Genomic DNA, 16,403 nt, shown 5'->3' on the forward strand with positions numbered 1-16,403 from the left:
ACATTCCCACCGAAGACCACCTATCCGCAATCCCTGTCCATTGCCTCAATGTTCGCTACTCTGAGATTCCCGCAGTAGGTCGGACGTACTTTTGAATCCTCACTGGAGAAGGTGGATGAATTGCCCATTGAGGCCGATAATTTATATGAATGTGCGGTGTCTGTTCTTTCAGATGTCTCAGAAAGAATAGACACCACACACAGTATCGAGTATTTCTGAGAAGTACCAAGCAAAGCCGAGGGAGGACGAGCCACCTCGCAGTCCACACATTGAGCTCGCTTGCAGTGTGGCATGCTGTGGCCGACCCTGCCGTATAAGAGAGAGTAATGCTAGCAACGAGGAGCAAAATTGGAGCATGACAGGTGTTACCTAGCCTGTAGGCCATGACATCTCGCCATATTGTGCCAGTCGCGGCTGGCGGTTGTTCATGACGTCTCACTCTGTGATGGACATGGACGCTACATGACAACGCTAGAACACCGACAAAAATGAGGCTAAGTAAATCTGGTGAATCCTATTTAAAAACGCAGCCCTGCCAAGAAAACAGCGGACTGTATCAGGGTAGGCATTATTTTCTATTTCACTCCGCAATCCACCATACGGTGCGTGGCGGAGGGTACCTCGTACCACAACTAGCATCTTCTCTCCCTGTTCCACTCTCAAACAGAACGAGGGAAAAATGACTGCCTATATACCTCTGCACGACCCCTAATCTCTCTTATCTTATCTTTGTGGTCTTTCCGCGAAATGTAAGTTGGCGGCAGTAAAATTGTACTGCAGTCAGCCTCAAATGCTGGTTCTCTAAATTTCCTCAGTAGCGATTCACGAAAAGAACACCTCCTTTCCTCTAGAGACTCCCACCCGAGTTCCTGAAGCATTTCCGTAACACTCGGATGATGATCAAACCTATCAATAACAAATCTAGCAGCACACCTCTGAATTGCTTCTATGTCCTCCCTCAATCCGACCTGATAGGGATCCCAAACGCTCGAGTAGTACTCTAGAATAGGTCGTATTAGTGTTTTATAAGCGGTCTCCTTTACAGATGAACCACATCTTCCCAAAATTCTACCAATGAACCGAAGACGACAATCCGCCTTCCCCACAACTGCCATTACATGCTTGTCCCACTTCATGTCGCTCTGCAATGTTACGCCCAAATATTTAATCGACGTGACTGTGTCAAGCGCTACACTACTAATGGAGTATTCAAACATTACAGGATTCTTTTTCCTATTCATCTGCATTAATTTACATTTATGTATATTTAGAGTTAGCTGCCATTCTTTACACCAATCACAAATCCTGTCCCTAAACGACCGTGCCTACAAAAAGCTTATGTCTGTCTTGCCAGCGAGTTCTGAGGGAACCCTCCAGGTATGTTAGGTTGGCATTACCTGGTTGCTCGTAACCGCCAACTACCTCCAAGGAATGTATCCCTATGCTCCTGGCATTCTTCTTCGAACCTAGAAACTTCTCTAACGCTCACTGCCATCTTGATGACCACCAATAATTACAGTTTGAAAAGCGTTGCCGAAAAATTAATCTGGCCCAAAATTACTCCCTTGAAGAGGGCACGATGTTGAGCAATTTTCATCTCACTCTCGATTCGGGGACACACAGAAAATTGAGAGGCATGAATATTTTTATATTAGTTTACAGCTTAATTCCCAAAGAAAATAAATGTGCTATCACAAACAGGCCACAGAATGAATGTGGATAGAATGTTGCTCCACAATATGGACCATATTGTTGTCTGAAGTTTCCTCACAAGTGTATCACTTTCCTGAATTCATATGTGTGGTACACAGTAGAAGAACAGCTCTTTCAACAGCCTATGTCTTTGGCCTTGCTGTGATTTTCAGGATCACAGGAGAAGGTCACATACTGCACTAGTTTCCTGTGCGAGCGCATAATAAGCGAAGTAACAAATACACGAATCAAGTACTTCTTCATTTAAGACGAATACTGGTTTATCGGAATAATAAAATCGCCTCAACATGTGAAACTGGAGCAAATTTCAAAGCGGTTTTCTGCATTAGGTGAGTCTGCGGGAGAACATTATGACTACTTTCTGCCGCGCACCCATCAGATTATGCTGAAAATCTTCTTGGGCATGGGGCAACGACAGAGACACTATTACGACACGATTTTACATTTACACGTGGGCTATGAAACATTGTCTGAACTCAGTGCACTTCTCTGACCTCACTTTTTAAATAACCTAAGCCATATTCTTTAATCCAGTCAAAGTTGACTGTAACCCTGTGTTTGTGTTAATATTAGAATTTAGGAAGATGGGTGGAGGTAGTTGTGAGTGAGAATGTTTCTCTGCACATCACAAACACATCGGTCCAGTCGGTGGGGAAGCACAGGATTCTTAGGTTACAACGTCATACATAACTGAGTCACAGAACAGAAAAAAAATTGTGCACAAAAATAGAATCGTTAACTCGTTTATATAAACTGTGATACACAAACACTGCCTACAACTATATGATTGACATTTATTTGTCAATTTATTTAGCAGAGGGCACAGAAACAAACACATCTTTTTGTCTATTCTCTGCAGTTAGACTAAAGTTGAGTGTGTAGTTCGATAAGAGTTCGCTATTGATGAATAATGGTCAGTTACAAGTCGTAGATCGATTTTTATGCACAGAAATGAATTTTTAAACGAAAATACCTGCATTGACGAACACTGGTTCCATAAATTTTATAAATTTGTTGACTAAAATACAATTCCAAATGTACCGACCTGTTTGACGCCAAGTTTATTCTCCAGAAGTCTGAACTGCAAGCTCTGGAAGCCGGAGGCAGGTGACAGGTAATTACGGAATTCCATGAAATCCAGAGGCGTCATTGTCTCCAGAATCATCACCTGGTCCACAAGAAGCTGCAACCAAATGAAGCATAAGAAGTATAATGTACTGTCTCTCAAATTTATTTATTCTAATTCACATGAGTAAACGTATCCTAGGTTTCAAGGGTACTGAATAAATTGATTTTTTCCTCCTAGCCGTCTGCTGAGTTAATTGTCGGATGTCTCTCGTACATTCCAGACCTTTTCGAAGAAGACAGAACTTCATACTGACTGGATACAGTTCATTGGATACAGTGTTTTGCGGCAGTGGCTACTTGGTTCAATCCCAGACTTAGTTTTATGCCGATTCCATAATCGTTTATGATGTCACTGTTGGATGGGCCACAATCCTCCTTTTTTGCAACGTGCAGTTATTTTCTCGCAGTGGCGCGATTATGTTTTCGCTAGAAAATACATAAGCTCACGTATGGTGGGAATGTAAAACTGTTTGCACCCTATAAGTGAAATGACAGCAGGTTCTGCCGTTGCTTCAGACTTGGGGAGGAAGCCTTGGTGGGGATGGTGGTAGAGACCCTGTGAAGTATAGCTGCAGACTTTTTCGAATCATGCGGCGAATAACTATTAATGACTTATATGCTCTTGATTCTAGCATCCATAATGCTAATAACAATTAATTTTGAATAAAATACCATAGAAAAATGTTGTTGTCGGAATAATAGTCTATTACCTAGAGCCATACTAATATGCCAGAAATAGTCGTTGCTATCCTACGTTCAGTTTACCTTTAATAATGAAAGACGATGTGCTACCAGTTTTGTAGTTGGAGCATGAGTGACGGACCAAATCGAAGTTCCAAGTTGTTCAAACAGTGTAGGATTTCACAACCGGTGTTAACTCTACTTAAAAAGTTCCGGGCTGACACGCCGTGGTCAATGTGTAAAACTTTCCGCTAACGTTTCGTCTCCGGCTACGGGAGACATCCTCAGAAGTGAAGCGGCAAACTACAATCAGAACTCGAGGGAGCGCCAACTGAATAGGCAGTATAGGGGTTACCACAGCCCACCAAGTGACGTCGGCTACGAGATTATCTCTGGTAGTGCCAACATTCACTACTGAAAGTGATCGATCGTCATTCTGACGGTGCAGAGTCGACATCCATATTTTATCTAATTTGACACTTTATACTTTTCTGTTAGAATTATTACGGTGTTTATAAATCTCAATAGCCTCTATATACATGTGTGCAAGACAGAGTGATGTTTTCGGTATGACACTTGTCTCACTGAATTTCATTTCATGATTACCCACTTGGTATACATGTTCCGCTATTGCCCATTTATCCGTGTCTTCTAATGTTTAACTAAACAAGTGTTAACACTTCTTTTCGTGGTACCAATATATACTACTAGTCCACAAGTCCTCAAGAAATTTTATATATGGGTAGCCAAAGAACGTCGTATATCTTTTGCCATTCTTAAATAGCCTTTAATCCTCCTGGTCGATCTGAAAATAGTTCCAACTTCATACTCGCCCAACACTTTCCCAGTGCGGTCTGTAATCTTAGTATTGACGAAAGAAAGACTCACTAGTAGGCCAGTCATTGTTCCTCGTTGATCCTGATTCCTTCCATAGTGCAGAGAGTTATCCATCTCATTGTTAGAATAAACGTTCTTCTTTCAGTATACATGGCTCTTCTATACACCTCTTGTCCCAGTGTCCCATCCACATATTTGAATACAGATTGGTATCCCCCCACTGTCCTGGGCGTCTCCAGACAGCTGTTCGTTGGTGTTCGGAGCTCAGATCGAAGTGGGACTCATCACCGAAGACAATTCTACTCTAGTCAATGAGATTCCAGGCTGAAGACATGCCTAGAGACGCACCGAACCAACCTGACTTTCGCCCACCATTCGGCCCAACAACTAGGAGTAATTTGTTTGGGGTGCCGTTTCTTTCACAGCAGGACCCCTTTGGTTGTCATCCGCGCCAACGTCACTGAACAGCGGTACGTCGACGACATTCTACGCCCTAAATGGCAAGCCAACCTGAGATTATATTTCAGCAAGATAATGTCCACCCGCACACGGCGAGAGTTTCTACCGCTTGTCTTCGTGCTTACGAAACCCTACCTTGGCCAGCAAGGTTGCATGTTGAGAGTAGTTAGAGCATTACGGGCAGGGCCTCCAACCAGCTCGGGTTTTTGGGTTATAACGCACCAACTGGACATAACTTGGCACGATATCCGTTAGAGTACATCCAACAACTCTGTCAGTCAGTACCAAGCCGAATAACTGCTCTCATAAGCCCAGAGGTGGACCAACGCTTAATTGGCAAGCTCAATTTGTGAAGCTCTTTCTCTTGAATGAAACATCCAAATTTTCTGTAATTGTAAGTACTAGTTTGTCTGTACAAGTACATCACATTTACCGACTTTCTCCCCATTCAGATAATTCCCTCGTGGTGCGTCGTTTTTCTTTTTTGTCTTAGAATATACTACGGGGTGAACCACAAACTTTCACCTTACGACTGAGCATACAAATCACTTGTCCTGCTGCAAAATGACAAGAGATACACTCGGGTCAAAACATTGTTTAATATAGCTCAGCCGAACTGGTTTCATTGTTGAATGTAATGTTGTATTGAATATGATCCTGTATACTTGTATAATGGCAGAGTTCTGTTGCTAACAATGACAACATTGCGAATGTTGTCCCTAAACACACAGTTCAATATGTGTTAACCTATGACACTGAAGATATTAGATTCATCTCGTTTTGAGTCATCCCATACCACCCATACGTTATTCGTTCCTACTTCAGTAACATTTCAAAGAAAGAGTATCTGATGAAGTTGAAAGTGATGACCTGCGAGTTATGATGTTTTGAGCTCAGTGCTCGCTTCATCATTACTCTTGTGGAGGAAAGAAGCAAGAAAGGAACCAAAACTAAAATATTATTGGAAATGGACAAGACAGGAGCTTATCCGTGGCCTTATTGAAGGGCACACTGCGACATTTTCACAAAATGTTACAGGAGAAGCTAAATACAGGCGGTGGAGCGTCAGCTTGTGTCCTGCACGTAGATAAAGCAACGTGAGTTTAGTGCGCTACCTGATTATGTAGCAAGGGGAATAGCGGAGTACGGCGAGACAGTTTGAAACAAGCCAGGACTGTCGTAAAATCTCAAACTGATACAGAGCTAATACATCTATCTGTGTAGCAGACAGGAGGAGAGTTTGGTTTGTGAAGATAATTATTTTTCTATTTTGTGGTGGGAGAAGAAGGCAACCTCCCCAATCTGGCACTTCGTACGCCCGCCCCCCTTCAGCAAAATAATAGTAAATGAAATACAGATGATGACGTAAGAGTTAGGCTGGAACGCCGGAATGTAGTTTGCTCCTGTTAAGAAACACTTGGAGCACGGACGGAGGTGTGAACTTGAAGCTCCCTGACAACGGATGAGTATAGTGTGTTATTCCTCCGAACTATCAGGCATTTCGGGGGGATGAGCAATGAAACAATTGAGATTTTTAACATGGTGATCAGAAAACGGTACTCATCTCGTACCACTACATTTCCCGATCACAGAGTGGTAGCAGTCATTTCTTCCACGAGGAGCATTTGAATCGACTACATTAGTTGTCACCAAATATATGAAGCTTTTAAGCTACTGTACCGTCTTTAAATCCTACTGTGGCGAGTAAAAGAAACTAGGGCAGATGTAAGAACATTTTAAAATAAAACTTACATTTGTTTACTACCTATACATTGACACAAAAGTCATAGGATATCTACTAATTTCGTGTCGGACCATCTCTTGCCTGGCGTAGCGCAGAAAATCGGTGAAGAAGTCCCCACGGGGAATGATGACATCAGATGTTAAGTCCCATAGTGCTCAGAGTCATTTTTGAAGTCCCCACAGAAATATTGAGCCGAGCTACCTCTATAGCCGTTCATAATTGCGAAATTGTTGGCGATGCACGATTTTGTTCACAAACTGACCTCCCAATTACGTCCAATAAATGTTTGATGGATTCAGTTGGGGGGGGGGGGGGTGGGGGGGGAGGGGATTCAGGGTGACCAAACCATTTACTCGAATTGTCCAGAATGTTCTTCAAACCAATCATGGACAATTGTGGCCCAGTGACATGGCGGATTATAATTCATATAAATTACATCACTGTTCGGGAACATGAAGTCCATGAATGGCTGCAAACGGTCTCCAAGCATCCGAACATAACCATTTACAGTCAAGAATCAGTTCAGTTGGACCGGAGAACCCAGTCCATTCCATCTGAACACAGCCCACACCATTATGGAGCAACTACCAGCTTGCACAGTACCTTAATGATAACTTGGGTCCATGGTTTCGTGGGCTCTGCGCCACAATCGAGCACTACCATCAACTTTTACCAACTAAAAATCGGGACTCATCTGACCAGGTCATATTTTTCTAGTCGTCTAGAGTGCAACCAATGTGGTCACGAGCTGACGAGAGGCATCACGGGCGATGTCGTGTTGTTGGAAAACACTCGCTTCGGTCGTATGCTACCATAGCCTATTAACGTGAAATTATGTCGCACTGTCTTAACAAATACTTTTGTCGTACGTCCCACGTTGATTTCTGAGTTGTCTGTGTTGAGAGGTAATGCCTGAAATTTGGTATCCTCGGCATACTCTTGACACTATGCTTCGCGGAATATTGAGTTCCCTAACGATCTCAAAAATGAAATATCCCACGCGTCTAGCTCCAACTACCATTCCGCATTCAAAGTCTTAATTCGCGTCGTGCGGCCATAATCACGTCGGACACCTGTTCACGTACCTCACCTGAATACAAATGACAGTTTCGCAATGCACTGCCCTTTTATATCTCGTGTACACGAAACTACTGCCATCTGTTTATGTGCATACCGCCATCGCACGGCTTTGTCACCTCAGTTTAAATTTACAGTTCTAGATGTAAGCGTAGGCTTTTACGGCCGTTATCATTGACAATAAAATTCTTATTGGAAAGTGACAGCATAGTCATTAAGTAAAATCCATTATTGCAAATTGCCTTCCTCAGGGTGTTTTGCCTACTCTCGCAAATTAACACACGCAGTCCCGCAGGAGACCACAATGGCCGCAGGTCACAGAGTACTGGCACACCTCAGCCGCCACTAGGCAGCAAGTGAACAGCGCTGCGTCATAACTGCCGCTCGTTTATCGTTCGCCTATTTCCACCAATGTTACGAAATAAAGCAAACACCAGTCAAGGATGTCAATTGCGACCAATAACAAGAAATAAAACAAAAGCCAGTAAAGGACTACAATAGCCATCCTCCTCATCCTCAATATCCTATCAGATTGCGAAAGCAGCTTCTTGCACTGCTAAATAATAAACAAGTTTTCCTCATTCGGCAGTTAGCAAAAGGCCCTTTGCAACAGCGGCTGAAACGTCGGAGAATTTTGCGTATTGGCATGCTGTCACACACCCTGAAGAATTTTGTTGACAGTTAAATTTCTAATATGTATGAAATGAATTTCAATTAAATTTTATATTAGAAAAATAAATTGAAATTCAGTTGTAAATAAGAAATAAACTGAAATGTTGCTAGTAATTATTTACAAATGTAAGAACGTAATTTTTTATCACTTATAAACTTTAACGAGAAGGATGGCACTTTTTTATGTTGGGAGAGCAGGTAGCGGCTGCCATTAGAATACAGTTGTACAAGTGTTCATCTGTCGGTCCGTTTCTGTACTAGTTTTTTTATTAATGTCATAGCGTAAAAATAAAATTTATAAGCTGTACATTATCTACACTTCTAAGAACAACTTGAACCATAACAGACATTTTTCCATAGAACAAGAGACCAAATATTCTCAGAGCTTCAAGAAAGCGCTTTTAAAGATAAATCATTTTAAAAATCAATCAGTTTCAACACCATGGCAGTACTGTCTTCTTTAAAAATCAAAACGAACCGTGACAAAAGTGGAGAATTCTTCAGCATCAATCACCATAAAAAACAATTTGGCAAACTGTGCAACAACATAAATGCATCTGAAATCTTGGAAGCGTGTATTGAATTACCTTCTCAAATCTGAAAGATGTTCAATGTTAATCCTGTTGTACAGTGGCGTAGAAGTACCTTGCTTGTCAAGACTTTGTTTCAAACAGGCAATGTTCATCTTCATATTGGATGAGATTTTCTTCCTACAGTTCAAGCTTTTTTGAGAATGAAGCAACACCTGAAATTTTTCTGCTCCGAGTTATGGTTATTTAACTTTTTGGTGATGCTTGAGAGAAAAGCAAAACCTTATCTTCTGTTTCACGGAAGATTAATCTCTTTCTTTCAAAAATTCTACTAAGGCAGCAAGCAACTCTTGAAAACGTTGTAAAACTCTGCCTCTGCTAAGCCACGAATTTACGTGAGAGACTGGAGATCACCACACTGGAGTTTACTTCATCAGTCAGTGCTCTGAACAAATGTCTCTGAATTGCTTGGATCTAACTTTGTTCACCACTTTAATGACTGTTTTCCTTATGCTGTTCATATTAAAAATCCTTCCACAGAGTGACTGCTGGTGCTTTACACAGGGATAAGACAGAAAATCCGGAACGCTGTCGTCTTTACGACACAAGGCTGTGAATCCCTCCTCTCGCTTTTCATCGCAGGAGCTTCATCAGTTGCAGGATTTTTTATATGAGTATTTTCAGAGCTGATAACATCTTTAAAGCCGGCCGGGGTGGCCGAGCGGTTCTAGGCGCTACAGTCTCGAACCGCGCGACCGCTATGGTCGCAGGTTGGAATCCTGCCTCGGGCATGGATGTGTGTGATGTCCTTAGGTTACTTAGGTTTAAGTAGTTCTAAGTTCTAGGGGACTGATGACCTCAGAAGTTAAGTCCCATAGTGCTCAGGGCCATTTGAACCATTTTGAACATCTTTAAATGCTAAAAATATGTCCTTTCCTGCGGTGTGTCCTGTGCGTGGTATAATCCTTACCGGCTCCTCTCTTTTTTCGAAATTATCAAAAGCCATTCTTGCAAAGACTGCCAACTTAGCTTTATCAACTATATCTGCCGATACGTTAAATTATAGGGGAAAACAGCTGCAGCAATCGAAGTAATGTCACAACTGATAACCTCAAACCTCCCGTTTATTATATTTGCAGAAAGCTGTACTGATTTAATAGCAGACATTATAACCAGGAGCAAATGTTATAATATCATCTGTTTGATTTAATAGTTTAGTTTCTTAAGTTTCTGGATGTTAATTTAATATAGAATAGCCAGAATTCTCACGTTTTCGTTTGCAATTTTGTCATATATTACAAGTTTGAATCTCTGCGTATTAATCCAATTTATTAGACACAGTTCCTGCATTTCCGTCAATATCTACAGTAGAGTTCCGCAGCATGTGCCGATAGTCCATTTATCTGGGTGGTTTAGTTTTCCACAGTCTTTAGTGTGGATAGGGACTATGATTGTTCTGTACTGATGGGAGCCGAGTTGGTGACACTTCGCTCTCAGCTCCAGGCTGTGATGGCTTTGGTTACACAGCTTGAGGCTGCAGTGGATGGGCACCACTGTTCTGGGCTGGCAGTGGGGATCCAATGGACGCCCAGCACATCCGAGTGCTCCGATTGGTCCCCACTGGTAGCCAGCCATTACTGCCCACACTGAGGTTGCCCTCTCACTGGCGATCGAGTGGGAGGTCGCTTGGGGGCATAGCAGGTGGCGAAAGACTTCTCAAGGGGCCACACGTAAGGCCTTCCTGGTGTTCCAGGTGTTGTAAGTGGCTGATACTGTCGCTGAGCCAGATCCGTCACCTGTCCTGTTACAGAGGAAACCTCTCAGCCTGCGAAATCTGGACAATCACAGAGGCTGGGACTATTGATAGTTGGGAGCTCCAACGTTAGGCGCATCATGGGGCCCTTTAGTGGCATGGCTGCCTAGAAGGGGAAGGAAGCCAGTGTGCACTCTGTCTACGTACTGGGTGGAGTCATTCCAGACCTGCAACAGGTCCTCCTGGATTCCATGAAGAGCACAGGATCCCTATCCAACTCACAATGGTACCAATGATGTGTGTCACTTTGGATCAGAAGAGATTCTCTCTGGTTTCGAACAGCTAACAGAAGTTGTAAAGGCTGCCACTGTTGTTTGCGAGATCAAAGCAGAGCTGACCATTTGCAGCATAGCCGACAGGATGCTCTGAATCAGAGGCCCAGACGGTTCTGCGACCGTGTAGGCTGCAGATTTCTCGACTTGCGCCAAAGAGTGGTTGGGTTTCGGGTTTCGCTGAATAGGTCAGGAGTCCACTATATGTAGGAGGCGACTATACGGGTAGCAGGGGCTGTGTGGCGTGGACTGGGCGTTTTTTTTTTAGGTTAGAGGGTCTCGGGAAAACACCAAAAACGGCTTTAGTCACAAAGGGAGCGGCAGAACACAGGAAGAACGTAGATACAGGAACCATTGGTATAACAGTTGTAAATTGTCGTGGCTGTGCTCCAAGCGCTAATAGGAAACACTGAGGCTCAAATCGTTATAGGCGCTGAAAGCCGGCTAAAAGAGAGAGAAGCTCAGCCGAAATTTTTGTGAAGATCCTAATGCGTTTTCGAGAGGATAAGCTAAGCACCGTTGGCAGTGGCGTGTTTGTCGCTGTTACAAGTATGAGGGCTTTCAAATAAAAATGTGACCCCCAACTACATACCTTCATACTCAGAGTTGAAATATATAAAGTTATGGCTGATTTCGTTGTCTAGGGGGTGGGATACGTAGTTGCCGCATTACATGCCAAATAGTGCTGAGTCTACAGTATACAAACTGAATACACACATGAATTAAATTGTCGAAGGTTCCTATCACTCAGCAATTGCGAATTTTGAATGTAACATAGAAATTTATAAATGAAAGATTGCAATTAAATAAAATCTGCAGGTACTGTCTTAACGACTTTAAATGATGAGTACGATAGCAGAAGTACTTTTAAGAATGCCGTTTATTTCTGCAAAACGCTTATTGGTGTCGATGGTCCAGCAATTAAATACAATATAAGTTGAATAACACAGAAACAATAGATTTCTACTTCTCATAATTAGTTATAAACAACAACATAGCTCGCAAGATTTTCACTTCTGAATGCATACTATGTCTTCACTGCAGAAGCCATAGAAATCTCACAAGTGCACAAGTCGGCACACACCGTCAGGTGGCTTGCGGAGTATAAATGTGGATGTAGATGTAGATGTGAAATATTTCTATCTCCCGCGACCATGCGCAAAGTGCTCACCACTCTCCAGCTCTGCGGCTGTCCGTTGCGCCTTCCCGTCTACCACTCCCCCGTGTCCTCTGTGACCCAATGCTCCTCCCCCACCCATACAGTCTCCCCATTGACTTCCGTAGTCGTCTAGCATAGTAACGAGCGCTGTGATTGGCTAGAGGGCTCCTGCCATGTCTCCGAGCCAATGCACACTCACAAACATACTGAAACACATACGAAATACTGGATTTACATTTAAATAACTTGAAACTAATATAATATCCCTATGTCTGGACCATAAACACGCTCTAACACACATTATCAAATACATAAAGAAATCAAATAAACATATATCAAAGGAACAGAAACAAAAGTAGGCCAGTAGCCTAATGTCTCTGTGCTTTCTAAAACACAGTAAATATTTGACCAATTTCTTCATAAATAATATATATATCGGATATAAACAAACACATAGACGAATAAATATATTTATAAGCATGTTGCTACCGTTTTTTCGTGTAACTGAGGTCAATAGTAATCGGCCACTTTGACCTCCAATAATTCATGCACTATTCTAGTTATATGCCCATAATTCGTACCAATTTAGGTTTACACTAATAAATTTCTAAAGACGCGTCGATCGACAAAATCGGATGAACCGTTCAGATTTTGGAAATTCGTTGCTGGGTGTTACTTGTGTAATTTGCAGTCAGTTAAACTAACAAAGATATTGAAAATCTGATTACACCATCAGAATCTTCCTGTAAATAATGGTAATGTACATGTTTCTTTTTAAGGTATCATGATTCCTCTGGCTATTATTAATTTCTACATGAATTGTGAAATGTCTGTCATTATGGTTTCACGAAGTCCGCCATCTTTGGCACTCCCGGCACACAAATCTCCTTCATCGACACAATGCACAGTCCTTGACACAGTGTCAACATGGACTTCTCAGCCATGCGGTTGACCTGGACCACGCACTGGGGCTACCCCTCTTGCTCTGGCTAATGTTCGGCACTATGCGGTTGCTGACGAACCCCGGCTTGCCGAGCGGCCCGTGCGGCCAAACCAACTCCGAACTTTGAATATTTTCAGGGCGCCACAACTCGCGTTACCTCACAAGTATGTGTGTGTGTGTGTGTGTGTGTGTGTGTGTGTGTGTGTGTGTGTGTGTGTGAAATCTTATGGGACTTAACTGCTAAGGTCATCAGTCCCCAAGCTTACACACTACTTAACCTAAATTATGCAAAGGACAAACACACACAGCCATGCCCGAGGGAGGACTTGAACCTCCGCCGGGACCAGCCGCATAGTCCATGACTGGAGCGCCCTAGACCGCACGGCTAATTCCGCGCGGCTACCTCACAAGTAATTTATCTTGTCGCAAAATTGAAGTAGATAGTTCCTGTGAGTTAGTATGGGCAGAAGTCATTGTTGGTCAACGGAATAAAATAATAATTATGTCCTTTTACCGACCTCCCAATTGAGATGACACAATTCATGAAAGGTTGATTTCAAACACGTACCCGACTCATACGATTATAGTTGGTAGTGACTTTAATTTACCCTCGATGTGTTGGCGAAAATACATGTTCAATTCCGGAGGTACGCATAAAACATAATCTGAAATTGTTCTAAACGCATTGTCTGAAAATTATTTCGAGCAGTTAGTTTATCAGCCCACGCGAATAGTAACGGTTGTGGAAACACACTTGACCTCTTGGTAACAAATAATCCTCAGTTAATAACGAGCATAAAAACGGATACAGGGATTAGTGAACACAGGGTTGTCGTAGCGAGACTGAATATTGTATCTCCCAAATCGTCCAAAAATAAACGAAAAATATATCTATTCAAAAAAGCAGATAAAAATTTAGTTGACGCCTTCCTGAGAGACAACCTCCACTCCTTTCAAATTAACAATATAAGTGTAGACCAGATGTGCCTTGAATTCAAAGAAATAGTATCTGCAGCAGTTGAGAGATTTATACCAAATAAATTAACATACGACGGAGCTGATCCTCCTTGGTACACAAAACGCATCAGAACATTGTTGCAGAAACAGCGAAACAAACAAGCCAAATTTAAACACACGCAAAATCCCCCAGATTGTAAATCTTTTACAGAATTTCGAAATTTATGGCGGACTTCAATGCAAGATGCTTATAATAGTTTCCACAACGAAACTTTGCCTCGAAACCTGGCAGACAATCCAAAGAGATTCTGGTCGTATATGAAGTATGCTTGCGACAAGACACAATCAATGCCTTCTCTGCGCGATAGCAATGGAGATACTATCGAAGACAGTGCTGCCAAAGCAGAGTTACTAAACACAGCCTTCCAAAATGCCTTCACAACAGAAGACGAAGTAAAAATTCCAGAATTCGAATCAAAAACAGTTGCCAACATGAGTAACGTAGAAGTAAATATCCTCGGAGTAGTGAAGCAACTTAAATAACTTAATAAAGCAAGTCTTCTGGTCCAGACTGCATACCAATTACGTTCCTTTCAGAGTATACTGATGCAAAACCTCCATACTTAACAATCATATACAACCGTTCGCTCGACGAAATATCCGTAACCAAAGACTGAAAAGTTGCACAGGTCACACCAATATTCAAGAGAAGTCATAGGAGTAATACACTAAATTACAGGCCCATATCATTAATGTCGATATGCAGCGGGATTTTGGAACATGTATTGTGTCCGAACATTATGAACTACCTCGAAGAAAACGGCCTATTGGCACAGTCTACATGAATTTAGAAAACATCGCTCTTGTGAAACACATCTACCTCTTTATCTGCATGAAGTGTCGAGTGCTCTTGAGAAGGGATTTCAGATTGATTCCTTATTTCTGGATTTACGGAAGGCTTTTGACACTGTACCACACAATCGGCTTATAGTGGAGTTGCGTGCTTATGTAATATCATCTCTGTTATGTGACTGGATTTGTGATTTTCTGTGAGAGAGGTCACAGTTCGTAGTAACTGACGGAAAGTCATCGAGTAAAACAGAAGTGATTTCTGGCGTTCCCCGAGGCAGTGTTATAGGCCTTTTGCTGTTCCTTATCTATATAAACGAATAAGGGAGACAATCTGAGCAGCCGTTTTAGGTTGTTTGCAAATGACGCTGTCGTTTATCGACTAATAAAGTCATCAGAAGATCAAAACAAAGTTAAAAACGATTGAGAAAAGATATCTGTATGGTATGAAAATTGGCAGTTGACCCTAAATAACGAAAAGCGTGAGGTTATCCACATGAGTGGTAAAAGGAATCCGGTAAACTTCGGTTACACGATAAATCAGTCAAATCTAAAGGCCCTAAACTCAACTAAATACCTAGGAAATACAATTACGAACAAGTTAAATTGGAAGGAACACAAAGAAAATCTTGTGGGGAAGGCTAACCGAAGACTGTGTTTTATTGGTAGGAGACTTTAAGGAGACTGCCTACACTACGCTTGTCCGTCCTCTTTTAGAATACTGCTGCACGATGGGGGATCCTTACCAGACAGGATTGACGGAGTACATCGAAAAAGTTCAAAGAAGGGCAGCACGTTTTGTACTGTTACGATATAGGGGAGAGAGTGTCATTGAAATGATACAGGATTTGGGGTGGACGTTATTAAAACAAAGGCATTTTTCGTTGCGGTGGAATCCTCTCACGAAATTCCAATCATCAATTTTCTCCTTCGAATGCGAAAATATTTTATTGACACCGACCTGCATAGGGAGAAACGATCACCATGATAAAGTAAGAGGAATCAGAGTTCGCACGGAAAGGTATAGGTGTTCGTCCTTTCCGCGCGCTGTACGAGATTGGAATAATAGAGAATCGTGAAGGTGGTTCGATGAACCCTCTGCCAGGCACTTAAATGTGATTTGTAGAATATCCATGTAGATGTAGATGAAACGTTTTTTTAAGACTTCCAAATAATAAATCGGCAAATTCTGTGCAATAATAAATGAAACCCGGAATGGCATATCAGTTACTGCTTTGTCCTTGCCTAATGGTTTGAAAAAAAGTTGGTTGTTGAATATTAAGTTTTGGATTTTAGCTGTCTTACCTTTTCTTTCCTTAGTTGAGAATCCAGCGAAAATCCCTTTCAGTCCCTGAGTGAAAGGTTTTGAAGTGTGTTTCGACGTTCCCTTTCCTCCCAACTGATTCACATGAATAGAACGGTAAACACACGTACAGGGTGTTCGGAAATTTCCGTCACGAACTTCTAGGACTTGTAGAACGGATCGAGCCCATAATATTTTTTATAGGAACCCATGTCCAGAAACGTACCATTTCCGTTCTACTGCTGTTTCAGTTCAATTGAGATGTT

The 16,403-nt window shown here is 42.1% G+C and overlaps 1 protein-coding gene across 1 annotated transcript in view; it reads right to left on the reverse strand.

Annotated features, from left to right (window-relative positions):
- LOC126412292 (tryptophan 2,3-dioxygenase) overlaps positions 1 to 16,403 on the reverse strand; it is a 419,586-nt gene that overhangs the window by 86,154 nt on the left and 317,029 nt on the right. The window contains exon 5 of the mRNA XM_050081805.1: positions 2,759 to 2,896. Coding sequence (XP_049937762.1) covers positions 2,759 to 2,896 — 138 coding nt within the window. The remainder of the gene's footprint in view (positions 1 to 2,758; positions 2,897 to 16,403) is intronic.

This window comes from Schistocerca serialis, chromosome 7 (assembly GCF_023864345.2).
Source record: "Schistocerca serialis cubense isolate TAMUIC-IGC-003099 chromosome 7, iqSchSeri2.2, whole genome shotgun sequence".
Taxonomy (NCBI): Eukaryota; Metazoa; Arthropoda; class Insecta; order Orthoptera; family Acrididae; genus Schistocerca; species Schistocerca serialis.